General features: G+C 38.6%; 1 protein-coding gene across 1 annotated transcript; it reads left to right on the forward strand.

Annotated features, from left to right (window-relative positions):
• The first annotated feature begins 2354 nt into the window (after positions 1-2354).
• On the forward strand, positions 2355-7778 carry LOC112057126 (uncharacterized). Its single transcript, XM_024097615.2, has one exon. It carries the CDS (start codon positions 2355-2357, stop codon positions 7776-7778), a length of 5424 nt encoding a protein of 1807 aa, XP_023953383.2.
• Positions 7779-14749: the final 6971 nt, after the last annotated feature.

A 14749-nucleotide genomic window follows, 5' to 3' on the forward strand; every position in this document is an offset into this window, starting at 1 on the left:
TAGAGCCGTGATAGCCCAGTGGATATGACCTCTGCCTCCGATTTCAGAGAGTGTGGGTTCGAATCTCCGGGACATGCACCTCCAACTTTTCAGTTCTGTGAATTTTAAGAAATTGAATATCACGTGTTTCAAACGGTGAAGAAAAACATTGTGAGAAAACCTGCATATCAGAGAATTTTCTTAATTATCTGCGTGTGTGAAGTCAGCGTGCGGCAGCGTTGGGGCAGCGTGGTGGACTATTGGCGTAACCCCTCTCATTCTGAGAGGAGACTCGAGCTCAGCAGTGAGCCGAATATGGGTTGATAATGATGATTACGTTTTAGATTCGAAGTGACTATTCACCGTACCTACCACTAACTTTATTTTATTTACACGGTTACTGGATAATTCTATGGGTAGTTATGTTTTCTTATAAATCCAACTAGATAAGCGAAGCATAAAACGCCTTTTGAATCTGTATCTGTGTCATTTGAAAATAGCCTTGGTGACTCAAGTGTACTGGCTTACCATCTTTTAGTATACCAAAAACTATACTAGCAAGATCAGTAGTTGCGGCGTTAAAGAGTAACAAACATTCAAACATCCATACAAACTTTCGCATTTATAATATTAGTAGGAAGTAGGATTTGCTCGTAAAGTGTCTCTTATTTCACCAATTTCAAAATTGCAATGTATGTCATTACGTACTTGTGCTGTAATGTAAAACGCACGGTTTATCATCTGTCTAAAAGCCAACGTTACTTTTTTAAACTCAGTAAAGAGCTTTATAAAAATTAACTCATTAAGATAAAATATAATAAATATAAACATCTAATTCTTTATATATTAATAATGTTGACAATAAATGACATCTGTAACAAAAACAAAAAAAAATGCATACTCCGTACCGACTCTTAAAGATAATTTTAATTTAATAAATTAGATAATACGTTCAATTTGGCTTATAAAAATAACTAGTAACATTCATAATAACTAGTAATGATCATGACGCCCTGTTGAAGATTGTTTTAGTATATAAGCCTGATTGTCTAGAATATAAGTTTGATTGTTACGTAATAAAGATATTTCCTTAAAGATAAGTATATAATAAGTATAGTATATACCAATTTGTTAGCTTTTGTATAACTAAAATAGTTTACCTTAGACATAAGCGACAAATAAACATATTATATAACAGGCTTTTATTACCCAATAGAATAAGTTTAAATATTTGTTAGCTGTTAACTATGCAGCGACCTTGTAGGGACTGGTATATAGCTATCTTTGTCTAGCGTACCTCTCTTTCATTCATATATATATCCATCCCACTCTAACATATAAGTTTGTCTCGTTTGTACATTGTATTTTAGTTGAAATAAACAATAAAGATTGCGCACGCTTTACAGCTAATAAAACTCGGCTACACCGAGAATTTGCACGCATTTCTCTCTCGAAGCGACAAGCGAACGCAACTCTACTAATCAAGAAATTACGTGTTTTATTTCTACGTACTCCCTGTGGTTTGGACCTTCCAAAATCCACCACAGTGCATGGTCCTTCGTACCGGATCCAACGAGCCGGCATACATCAGTTGAAGAAAAGCTCAAGCAAGAGAGTGTCTCCGCGGGCAAGAACCGAAGAGGAATCGGCCTATCGCCGCTGAACAGGGTTCCGCGGGCTGGGAAGATCGTTCGGTTGGGCCACGGAACAGAAGTGACGTCAAGAAGTCTGCCTTAGTACGAAGAAAAGGCATCGACCCTTCGCTGCGGGTGCATTGAGGCGAAGCTCAGTAGTAGCTGCCGAAGACCGCGAGGCTTGTGGGGAAGATCGTTTCGTCGCACTACAGACTAAAGAAGAGTCAAGACCACAAGAACGAAGAGGCACCAATCGTCACTGCGGGTGCATTGAGGCGAAGCTCAGAAGAAGCTGCTGAAGACCGCAAGGCCTTTTGGGAAGGCCACTTCGTCGCGTGGAGAAGACACTAAGCGGTTCGCCGCGACTCATCTGTTCACCACCTAACGGTGTCAAACGGTGAACAGTGAACTAACGCCTTAACGGCGGGAGCAGTATACCAGACGATACTGCCAGCTTGCCTTAACCGGCTATAAGTCTGTACCAGTCTGATCGCGCCAATACGGTGCACGTGAGATAGGGGTCCTCCTAGTAGGCACAGCCGAGGGTGTCGGGCGTTCCTCCCGATACCTGAGCACTCTAACCCTCACGTGTTACCCTCTGTTGGGCGATTCCCACCTCACCTAATCCTCATTCCATCCCTGGGAGAGTGTGTCCTTCGGGACCCTCAAACAGGACTGTTAGGGCTGATAGGGCAGTAGGGAATTAGGGACTTAGGGACGAGAAAACTCAAGACGAGTACTATGGAGACTCGAAGCAAGAAGTCCAAAGAAAACACGAGCGATGAGTCAGGCGGCTCATCAAGAACAGAAGACTCATCAAGAAAAGAACGTACAACTAGTACTGAAATATCGTCCGGTAATGAGAGAACAACCAGTTCCGAAGGGACAGATAAAACGATGTGCGAAAAATCAAAAAATAAACCAAGTGGAAGTCACACTTCGCAAACTAGACGCGCCGAATTGCAAGCCCGTATAGAACTGCAACAACGAGTAAAAGAACGAGCAATCGCCGACGAAGAAATAGCGCGTGCCAAGCTAGAATTAATACAACTCGATTCAGAGCAAGAAATCGACCAAGACATAGACAATCGAGCAACAATAGTACATGAATGGATGGATAAAGCACCACCTACCTCAACTACAAACAATACCGACTTAAATCAAGGTATCAATGCTTCACTGCTATCACTATTATCAAAAGCAGTACTAAAACAAGATAAAAATGACGACGCACCGAAAAAACCACCAACATATATGAGCGAATTGTGCTTTTTTGACGGAGACCCAATTAATTGGATACCATTCATTAGCCACTACAAAGATACCGCCTCATTCTTCAGTGGCATAGAAAATGTTGCACGCATTCGAAAAGCGTTAAAAGGACTAGCAAAAGATACAGTCAAATCACTACTGTATACTAGCACTTCACCAGATATAATTTTAAAAGAACTAGAAAGAAGATTTGGCCAACCTACATATATTATAAAAAGCGAAATAGCTACGCTCGATCGACTACCACGAATGTCGGAAGACATCAAAGGAATAGGCGCCTTTGCAAGTGCTGTATTTAACAGTGTAAACACGATCAAACAATTGAACCGTAAAGAATACCTATACTCCACCGATATATCTGACAGAATAATAAATAAAATGAGTACAATAGTCAGATTCAGATGGCAAGAGTACAAATGTACCAAAACAGATGAACCTATACTCAGTGTTCTTTCTGAGTTCTTAAACATGATCTCAGACCAGTTTGACGAACCGAGCTTTCGCTTCAAATCCAAAATCGATTATAACAAAGCAAGACCCACTGGAAAAGGAAGAGTCAACACTACTAATCACGAAGTAGAGTATGGAAGCGATGAAGACTCCAATTACGATAGCGAATTTGAAGAAGAGATGCGAATAGTCCTAGCTGCATCAACTGTTGATGAAGAAAAATGTTTTTTATGTGAACAAACTCACGATATTACAAAATGCCAACAATTCACGAAAGAAAATGTTAAAAAACGTTGGGAAATAGTAAAGAAATACAGGATGTGTTTCAAATGTCTGAAAATTAACCACCGGCACGTACAATGCAGATCAAAACCGTGCGGTAAGGATGGTTGTACAAGAACACATCACGAGTTACTACATGAAGACAAATCGAAACCTGAACCAAACAAACTAGTTTCAGTAAACCACGTTGGAACTTCGAAGACCTTTTTGAAAATAGTACCAGTTGAGCTCAGCGGACCAAATGGCACAGAAACCGTGATGGCACTACTTGATGAAGGATCAACCGTAACTTTGTTAACAGATGAAGTAGCCGACAATATAGGAGCTAAAGGACCCGAAAGAAGCCTATCAATCGAAGGCATAAGTGGTCACCAAATAAAAACAGAAAGATCAAGAAGTATCAATATCCGAATCAAGGGATTATTTTCAAGACATTATGATAGCCTTCAAGCTCACACAATAAAACAACTCAACCTCATGCCACAGTCAGTAAAACCGGAAGATTTGGAAGACTGTCCGCACTTAGACGACATATCAGACCAATTGATATACGACGGGACATCACCCTCACTACTCATAGGCCAAGACAATTGGCACCTTATCGTTACCAGACAAATAAAAGCTGGCCATTCATCAAAGCCTGTGGCATCACTCACTTGCCTAGGCTGGATATTACATGGTTGTAAAACAGAAACACCTAAGCCCGTAGTGTTTATCAACCACACAAAAGCAAAAGAACCAGAAGATATCAATAAACTAATAAAAAACCATTTTGACCTAGACTCATTAGGCATAACACAAAGAAAGCCGACTAACGACCCAGAACAAAGGGCTTTAGATATCTTGCAAAAAACAACTCACCGTCTACCTGAAGGAAGGTTCGAATGCGGCCTTTTATGGAAAACCGATGACGAAACAATGCCAATAAACAGAGGCAACGCCTTACGACGTTTAAAAGGACTCGAAAGAAAATTTACCAAAGACCAAAACTTCAAAATAAGTTACACTGAACAAATAAGAAAACTATTAGATAGTGGATACGCTGAACTAGCGACTACAACACCAATCTCACCAAGAACGTGGTACCTCCCACATTTTGGAGTTACACACCCACAAAAAGGAAAACTAAGAGTTGTATTCGATGCTGCCGAACGTACAAACGGCAAGAGCCTAAACGACGCATTACTACCAGGCCCTGATCTACTACAATCACTCTTTGGAGTACTAATAAGATTCCGCCAAGGCCCGATAGCAATAGCGGCTGACATCAAAGAAATGTTCTTAAGAGTCGTAATGCGAGAAGAAGACAGAGACAGCTTACGTTTTCTGTGGAAAGAAAACGAAACAGACGAACATCCAAAAGAATACCGAATGAAATCACTAATATTCGGAGCCACATCATCACCTTGCTCGGCAATATTTGTAAAAAACCGCAACGCCGAAGATTTCAAAGAAAAATACCCCGAAGCCATTGAAGCGATAAAACGCTGCCATTACATGGACGATTATCTACAAAGCTTCGCAACAACAAAGGAAGCAATAAAAATATGCAATGAAGTAGATCTTATTCATAAAAGCGGAGGTTTCGAATTAAGACAATGGACATCAAACGAACCCGCCGTCATAAAGAAATTCAATTCGGACAGCCCCGATAACGTAAACTTAGGGGATCAAGATAAATATGGCAAGACACTGGGCATGATATGGCAAACAAACAACGACGCCTTACGATTTACAGTAAATCTACGTCACACTCCAGATGATGTCATCAATGAAACACGACTACCTACAAAACGAGAAGTCACCAGTGCTGTAATGTCTGTCTTTGACCCTTTGGGCCTAGCAACTCCGGTTTTAATACAAGGAAAAACGTTAATACAAGAACTATGGCGAACCGATATAGACTGGGACGACCACATACCTTTAACTTTGAAAGAGCATTGGATAGACTGGTTAAAAAACCTAGATCACTTAAGAGATCTCAATGTGCCACGATGCACAAACTCCCATAACGAGGGGGAGCTACACACTTTCGTCGACGCAAGTGAAACCGTTTACGCTGCCGCAACCTATTGGAGAACAACCTGCAACAATAAAGTTAAAATCAAACTAATGGCTGCGAAAGCAAAAGTAGCACCGTTAAAACCGACATCGATTCCACGATTGGAACTACAAGCTGCATTACTAGGCTCCAGACTCGCGTCAAACATAGCCAATGAAATAGACGCCACTATACAACAAAAGTACTACTGGTCAGATTCCAGAACTGTATTAGCATGGATCAAATCAGACCCACGCACCTTCAAGGCCTTCGTCGCCCACAGATTGGCTGAAATAGAGGAACTTACGAGACCTTCAGAATGGCGATATGTACCAACCAAACTAAACGTCGCAGATGACGCCACCAGACAACTACGAAACTTCAACCATACCCATAGATGGTTCAACGGTCCTGATTTTCTGAAACATGAAGTCGCTGATTGGCCCAAAGACCACAGTCAACGCCTTCCAGAACCCACCGGCGAAGAAAGAACTTTAACGGCTACCACCACCACCAGCACACAGTGCATCGACCCATCGTTACCAGACGTAAAACGATTCTCGTCTTGGACACGATACTTACGGGCATCAGCCCGTTTTCTCCAAAGCGTCAAACGTTTTAAGGCATTAATAGAGAAACCCAAGACCGTCGCCGCAACCAAGCCCATAACGAAAGATCGAACTTGGAAGCCCTACGAAAAAACAAAACGTCTGCAAACTTCAAAACAAATAAAAGAAATAGCAAGAGTAAATATAAAGATACCACCCATATCCCACGAATATATCGAACTGGCCGAAAAGAAAATCATACAACAAATCCAAAACGACAGCTTCAAGACAGAAATACAAAGCCATCAGAAAAATAAGAAACTAAACAAGAACTCTCGCCTCAAAAGATTAACGGTCGTCTATGAAAACGACATCCTGTACTTAGAGACGCGCTTATCTGCCTCTAGTGGTCTAGCAATGTCCTATCGCAGACCTATAATACTCGATGGGAAACATTTAATTACCCGATTACTCGTCACCTACTACCACAACGAGTACAATCACGGCAACAACAACACCATAATGAACGAAATAAGACAAAAGTATTACATAACATCCCTACGAAGCACAGTGAAGATTATAGCGAGAGAATGTCAATGGTGCAAAACTCACAAAGCCGTACCTACAACAGCACCACTTGGAGACTTGCCCGTAGAACGGCTACAACAAAAACAGTATCCGTTTACCTGTACCGCCGTGGATTACTTTGGACCAATTACAATAACCGTTGGAAGGAAAACAGACAAGCGATGGATAGCACTATACACATGTTTGACAACACGTGCAGTTCATCTAGAAATTGCGAAGACATTATCAGCAGACAACATGATTCTCACTCTCAGAAGAATGATATCACGTCGGGGAAAACCTAAAATCCTGTATAGCGATAATGGAACTAATTTTGTTGGAGCAAACAAAGAGTTACAACTAGAATATGGCAAAATGATAGAAAAGACAGAAGAAAAGGGAATTAAATGGAAGTTCATACCTCCGGGAGCACCGCACATGGGAGGAGCTTGGGAAAGATTGGTACGTTCTGTAAAAACCGCACTAATCACCACACTGAACACCAGACGTCCTCAAGAAGACATACTTCATACTCTACTATTGGAAGCAGAACATTTAATTAACTCGAGACCGATAACAGAAATATCTCTAGACCCAGACGATCAAGAGAGCTTAACACCCAACCACTTTTTAATCGGAAGATCAAGTGGCACCTACCGTATGGGAGACTTCACAGACCACGAATTGATTGGGCCAGCCACCTGGAAAACCGTACAACGCCTCGCCGATCACTTCTGGAAGCGATGGCTTATCGAATACCTACCTACGATAACGCCTCGGTATAACACGCAACAGAACGGGTTCCTCAATCCAACAGTCGGAGACATCGTCATAATAGTCGACCACTCACTTCCCCGTGGATCTTGGCCAAAAGGAGAAATCATCACTACCTATCCTGGACCAGATGGAAAAACCCGCATCGTAGACGTTCGAACAACCGCCGGCATCCTGAAGAGACCCGCTTCCCGCTTGGTGAAGATATCACAATCTTCTTCCCTGGATTGAGTGCTTCGGGCTACCGCTTCGCACGAGGGGGAGACTGTTGAAGATTGTTTTAGTATATAAGCCTGATTGTCTAGAATATAAGTTTGATTGTTACGTAATAAAGATATTTCCTTAAAGATAAGTATATAATAAGTATAGTATATACCAATTTGTTAGCTTTTGTATAACTAAAATAGTTTACCTTAGACATAAGCGACAAATAAACATATTATATAACAGGCTTTTATTACCCAATAGAATAAGTTTAAATATTTGTTAGCTGTTAACTATGCAGCGACCTTGTAGGGACTGGTATATAGCTATCTTTGTCTAGCGTACCTCTCTTTCATTCATATATATATCCATCCCACTCTAACATATAAGTTTGTCTCGTTTGTACATTGTATTTTAGTTGAAATAAACAATAAAGATTGCGCACGCTTTACAGCTAATAAAACTCGGCTACACCGAGAATTTGCACGCATTTCTCTCTCGAAGCGACAAGCGAACGCAACTCTACTAATCAAGAAATTACGTGTTTTATTTCTACGTACTCCCTGTGGTTTGGACCTTCCAAAATCCACCACACGCCCTTTGAAACTTTGATTTTCATTGAAATGTTTACCGAAAACTCTAATGTCCAAAAATACGTAATCCCATTTGCTGAAGGTCCTGTGACAATGACTAATCGCAGAACATTTAGGCTGAATTGCCCATTATCCTCTTTATCACAATGCCTTCGAAGAATCGCAGCCACCTTTTATATGGCTAATATTTATTGTATGGTCCGTATATTAAACGGATACCTTACCTACATTCAGTCAGTTGATTCAGTTTTGATGTTTTCCGCACTATATTTATCTGCAAGCTTTTTTGTGCCTACATCTATTTTAAGTACCTATTGGACTGTTTATTTAATACTAGCTGACGCCGCGCGGTTGCACCCGCGTGGTTCCCGTTCCCGCAGGAATGCGGGGATAATATATAGCCTTCCTCGATAAATGGACTATCTAACACTGAAAGAATTTTTCAAATCGGCCCAGTAGTCCCTGAGATTAGCGCGTTCAATCAAACAAACAAACAAACAAACTCTTCAGCTTTATATATTAGTATAGATTTAGCCATACTATATTTGAAGATAAATCTACATACATTATACATGTATAAAACAACTACTAACTAAACTTTTCAGTTGTGCGCATTTAAAAAAAAAAATATAACGTGTCTCAAACGGTGAAGGAAAACATCGTGAGAAAAAGTGCACACCAGAGAATTTTCTTAATTCTCTGCGTGTGTGAAGTCTGCCAATGCGCAGTGAGCCAGCGTGGTGGCCTAACCCCTTTAATTTTCATAGGAGACTCGAGCTCAGCAGTGAGCCGAATATCGGTTGATAATGATGCATGAAACAAACTGGTTCATCAGCTGTCCATGTTATGAAGCCAGTATTCTTGCCACCATTCCACGTGAATTTGTATAGCTATAAGGATAGGTTAAATTAAATTAATTAAAAAAATACTCGGTGTTATTTACACCTTTTATAGGTCTTTAACGGCTACACAGATTTCGATAAATATTGGCTCAAAAGGAGACTGTAATTACACGTTGGCTAGTTTTTATTCCGTCAGTCCTACAAAAATTGTTTGTAGGTTAAATTAGGGTGCAAAATCAGGCACAACTGTTTTGTAATTTTTTTTAACTTTCAAAATTAGTTAATAGAAATATGCCCTGAATTGGGCATTAAAATTCTTAACGTACAATTTTCTGGTGCAATGCTTTTCCGAACTATGTTTTAAAGCCATTAGGAATGTTTGGCCTCAGTTGTTAGATAGTTTCGATATTCTGAATACCTTTCTTTTCACAGGGTTTCCTTTTAATTTTTTAGGTAATATATAAGGAATGTATTCCACAAATATTAAATCTTCCACACTTTCCAACAATGTAGGTACAATGCCCATAATATTTTTTTGTACAAAAATTTAGTTACTTTTTAGACAAAATCCTTGGGATATTTTACCTACTTATTATTATAAGATTTGGATATTTGCAACAGTATATACTATACTATTATACTATAATCATCATATATCATTAGACTATAATGCGGAAAAGCAGAAACGCTTTTTATCTCATTATCCAAGAAAATAACTGCGGAACACATCTGTGTTCTAAATAAAATCCCCCAAAATATAAAAATTAAATATGGAAGCAAAGGGCGAGGCGGTGGTAAATTTGACACAATGCCTTGTGATACACTTTATGGTCGTCCGTTTACAATCTGCAAGTCGTAAAGGCTCTGATGCTAACGTTAACTGCCATTTTATTATTATTGACGCCCCCAACCAAGGAACGAAAAAATCGTACACGTACGACTTTGTTTATTTAATTTAGTCTATTTATGGCAATAGAAATGGATGGATGGATGGATGGAAATGATTTTACGTGAAAACTTTTCGTATATGCATACTTCCCAGCCCCAGCTTCATAGAGCTATCAGACACTCCTAGACTTTTTAGCAGACTCAAAAAGCGATTACAAAAAATAGTCGAACAAAGGTAATGATTCACAACATTTGTCAGGACAACTTAATTAACAAATCAAACTATAACCAAAATAAAACCGTAAAAAGGCAGAGAATGACCTTGAGTGAAGTCACGCACTTGTGAACGTTGTGTGTAGGGTTAAAGGATCCTTTGACTTTGTTAAGAAACACTCCTCTTTTCCACTTAAGACACTCTCCCCGCCTATCCTAAGTAATCCATAAAGAATTACACAACAAGAGATGTGGACGGCTCGAACGCCACCAGCACACTGAAGTCATCCGTGCCGCAAGTCTGCAACGCGGCGATAACAGACTTTAAAATGGAAAAGCCGTTTTAGACGATATATTTTATCATATATTGTATGTTATATTTATTCTAAAATACTAACTATGATTTGTACTTATTATTTAAATTATCTTAATAATGTTCAACTGTCACAATCAGGCATTGCAAATTGAACACACCATGTCGTTTTCTGTATTCTGAGATTGTTCTATATGATCCCTGTTTGTAAACATTCCTAATTTAATCCGCCATTTGAAATTTCCTCAATCTAGGTGTGCACTATTGTCCCCCATTTTGAGGAATTGAAAAAAACAACCTAATCGCGCTCGAGCTGTGAGTACCCGGCATTTGCATTGAATCCCTGTCTATTCGAGACGATCGCTGTATTGGTGTGGCAAAAATTTCAATTGGCTTCGATTAAAACACCAAATCTACGCGGTTCAGAGGTCATCTACTGGGTCGTTTGAAGTTATTTAATCTATACTTATATTATTAAGCTGAAGAGTTTCTTTGTTTGATTGTTTGAAAAAACTGGTCCGATTTGAAAAAATCTTTCAGTGTTAGATAGCCCATATATTAAGAAACGCTATAGACTACATATTATCCCCGTATTCCTAGGGAAACGGGAACCACTCGGGTGAAATCGCGCGGTGTCAGCTAGTAATATTGATAAGGTACGTTTTTATTATGTCAGTCAGTCACTTAACATCTCGTAACTGATATCGTCGAATGGGGAATGTGACCTTGTAGCTTTTACGCCGATGTCTCGTTCCCATATAACTTTATCGGATTGCGAGTCAGGCACTAACATTAACAGTCAGTTACGTTCTGAAATATATTTCAATTATGCGACTGTGAATGAAGCTGCCATGAACCTACGGAATTATTGCGTCTATTAAACCTTCGTGACGCTGACTTCAATAATCTCGCTTGTAAATACGAGTAATTTGTTGAAATGTTTATTATTCTAAGAGCAATATCGAGTTTATTTGGTATTACGTATTTTAACATTGTTATTGCTTGCGATAATTCCTTTATATGAGCTGTAAAAGTTATGAGTTTAGGTAGAGAATAGACTCCGCGCCACAAAAGAAGTCCCGCGGCTACTACCCTGAACTAAAATTGACAGCACCTTACACAAATGACAATAAGACCGCCATTATCAAGTGACAATGAGCGCCATTAAGACATTAGCGCCGCGTCTATGGGACTTGTTTCTTCGCGCGGAGTATATAACTAACTTGTACCTGACTGCCGTAGCTAGAGAAATAAATAGACAATTGATAGTCATGCCTTTGTGAATATATGAATATATTAGATTTTGACGTGATTTTGATAATTCGATAACAACACACTGCACTGAACCAATTATATTTCCAATTCGTATAATAGCAGCAGATATATGCTCAGTCAATTATTGAAATACTGGTATCATAATATAAATTTATTGTGATTGCTTAAATTTGTTTTTGTTATTGAGCCGTGATAGACCAGTGGATATGAAGTCTGCCTTCGATTCTGAAGTTTGTAGATTCGAATCCGGTCCGGGGCATGCAGCTCTAACTTTTCAGTTGTGTGTATTTTTAGAAATTAAAAATCACGTGTCTCAAACGGTGAAGGAAAACTTCGTAAGGAAACCTGCACACCAGAGAATTTTCTTATTTCTCTGCGTGTGTTAAGTCTGCCAATCCGCATTGGGCCAGCGTGGTGGACTATTGGCATAACCCCTCTCATTCTGAGAAAAGATTCGAGCTCAGCAGTGAGCCGAATATGGGTTGATAATGATGGATGTAAATTTAAAGTTATCTCCAAATTAAAAGTAGTAAGGTATTCAAATAGGTTATGAGATTTTACACAATAGCATGGTCATGGGTTTGAATAGTATTCTGTATTCATGACATAGAAGTGAAAAAATAATAACTTAGAGAATTCATTGGATAAAATATTAAATAAATTTTAAGTAAAAATATTTTTTTTAAATAGGTAGGAAACTTATCTAACTTCTACGATTACTTAAGTTGTGATCAGTAGTAGGTAATCGTAGCTTACAGTACTCTCACTGAAAAAGCTAGTTAGAACAATACGTCTTTGGCTAAATGCCAGAAAACTATTACGTTGATACTCAAATCCGTTAACTCTAAGTACCTAGTTCAAGTTACACAAACTTTTGCATTGTTCAAAGAAGATAATAAAACTTACAGATGTTCCTAATTGAACTTTGATGCTTCGAATCTTAATTGATACCTTCTGCATTCTAGCGACGTAGTGCATTGGCAAAACGCTACACGATATTGAAGAAATTCTGACCAAAATTAGGCTTTCATCCATGTGTTTGGCCTTAGTGATGATGCCTTGTGGAGCTTAAGATGACCTTAAGATGCCTCCGGGTCGCTGATCGCCTTGTGGAGTATCTCCGCAAAAGTATGTGAAGAATATATGTCAGTAAACCAAAGCAAGCAGCCAAAGTGCGTAGTTCCAATAGATACTCTACACGTACATAAGGCCCGCGATCTATCGGCATTGTATTTGTTTTTGACGATAGTTTATTTTGTTTTTTATCTTTCCTTTTTTCATTTTGCTTCAATTTTACAAACTTCCTTGGTTAAACTTATAGATTTTCGTGTGTTTAACGAATTTAATTCTTGAAAAACTTGTTAAATCCACACGAAAATCCTTTCAGTAGCTTCGGAAATTCGCTTATCGAAAGTTCCTTTTCGATCCTCATTTCACCTTTTGTAAAATTAACCGCTGTAAACTTTCGTTTTACCGGTAAGATTTACTACTCTTACGAATAAGTTTGTAATTTATTATGCGGTTTGAAGTTAGGTAAGCTTACTCTCGTAGCAACTTTTAGGAGAGTTTCATTTAGTCTAAGATATCTTCTCATTGCGATTTTCGGACTTTAAACAAAAACCTAATATCTAATATTCTGAAAAAGAGTTATTTTTCGTTAAAGACAAGTTAGCCCTAGTAAGTAGTATTTAAGTAGTTAGTTATAGACTACAAGACTTGTACAAAAATTACATGTGAAATCAACCAACATGAATAACGCTTAGCTGTTACTATGTCAGAAAATAACTCTGAGCACTATGCCGTCATTTCTGAGCGGTACAGGGGAGTACTAGTATAAAAAGTCCCGTTATTTGTTAGTGTCATAGGCTATATTTTATACTTGTATTCTCACGGGAAGGGGAACTACGGGGATGGAACCGCGGCGCATCGACTAGTAGAATATAAAATACCTTTAAAAACCACGACATTATCAACTGCGCCATAGAAGACGCCAGAGGGGTATTGTGTTAATAACTACAAAGTAAGAATCCCCTGTTAATAAATTCAAGTCTGACTATTTACTTTTGTCTTTTAGCAATAAATTAAACAAAGGACACGACTTTAATTTGTTTCCCTATTGAATGGAAAACAAACAATTGGCGGCGGAATGTCGGTCAGTCATTTATCTTTTAGTTTGTTAAAATGTCCACGGTCCGTCTGAGCTATTGGTAAATATTTAACAAATTAACATAATTCAATTTCAATATTGCAATAATACTCGAATTTGCAGTCAACACTGGAAGTCTGATTTTAATGATAATTAACCAAATTGTCGTTAATTATCATTACGTATCGTGTGGAAACTGAAAGGGATGTGAATTTTCTAACTTCAGAGATAGGCGATATAAATTCGATAATACTGCTTTAGTAGACTGCTCCACTAAAGCAGTATTATTGAATTTATATTCCTGATGCACAATACCTTATTGTTTAAAGATTTTCTTTTGTTTTCTGTTACTTGTGTATTATATGTATAATCTTGGTCTTACTTGCAAGAGCTATTTCACCTCTGACGGTTTCTTCACGTAACATATGATACCTGGACCTATTTAGAATGTATTACAAATCTGAAAAGTTTGTTTTTTTTTTTTGCGTGAACGCGCTTATCTCAGGAACTACTGGTTCGAAAATTTATTTAAGTGATTTGAAAAGTTATTTAAGTAATAGATAGCCTATTTATCGAGGAACACTATAGGCTATATATTATCGTGCTAAGACGAATAGAAGCGGAACACCATGAATAATGTTTCAAAATCGGGGAATTTTTTCCTGTTTACACTGCGTGTGCTGCGTAAACGGTTAAAGTTTCGCAAAAATCATGTATAACAGAGTTAT

This window comes from Bicyclus anynana, chromosome 9, assembly GCF_947172395.1.
Source record: "Bicyclus anynana chromosome 9, ilBicAnyn1.1, whole genome shotgun sequence".
Lineage (NCBI taxonomy): Eukaryota > Metazoa > Arthropoda > Insecta > Lepidoptera > Nymphalidae > Bicyclus > Bicyclus anynana.

What these genes read in the sequence shown, in the direction of transcription:
- LOC112057126 (XM_024097615.2), top strand. Translation starts at nt 2,355, where the DNA reads ATGGAGACTCGAAGCAAGAAGTCCAAAGAAAACACGAGCGATGAGTCA.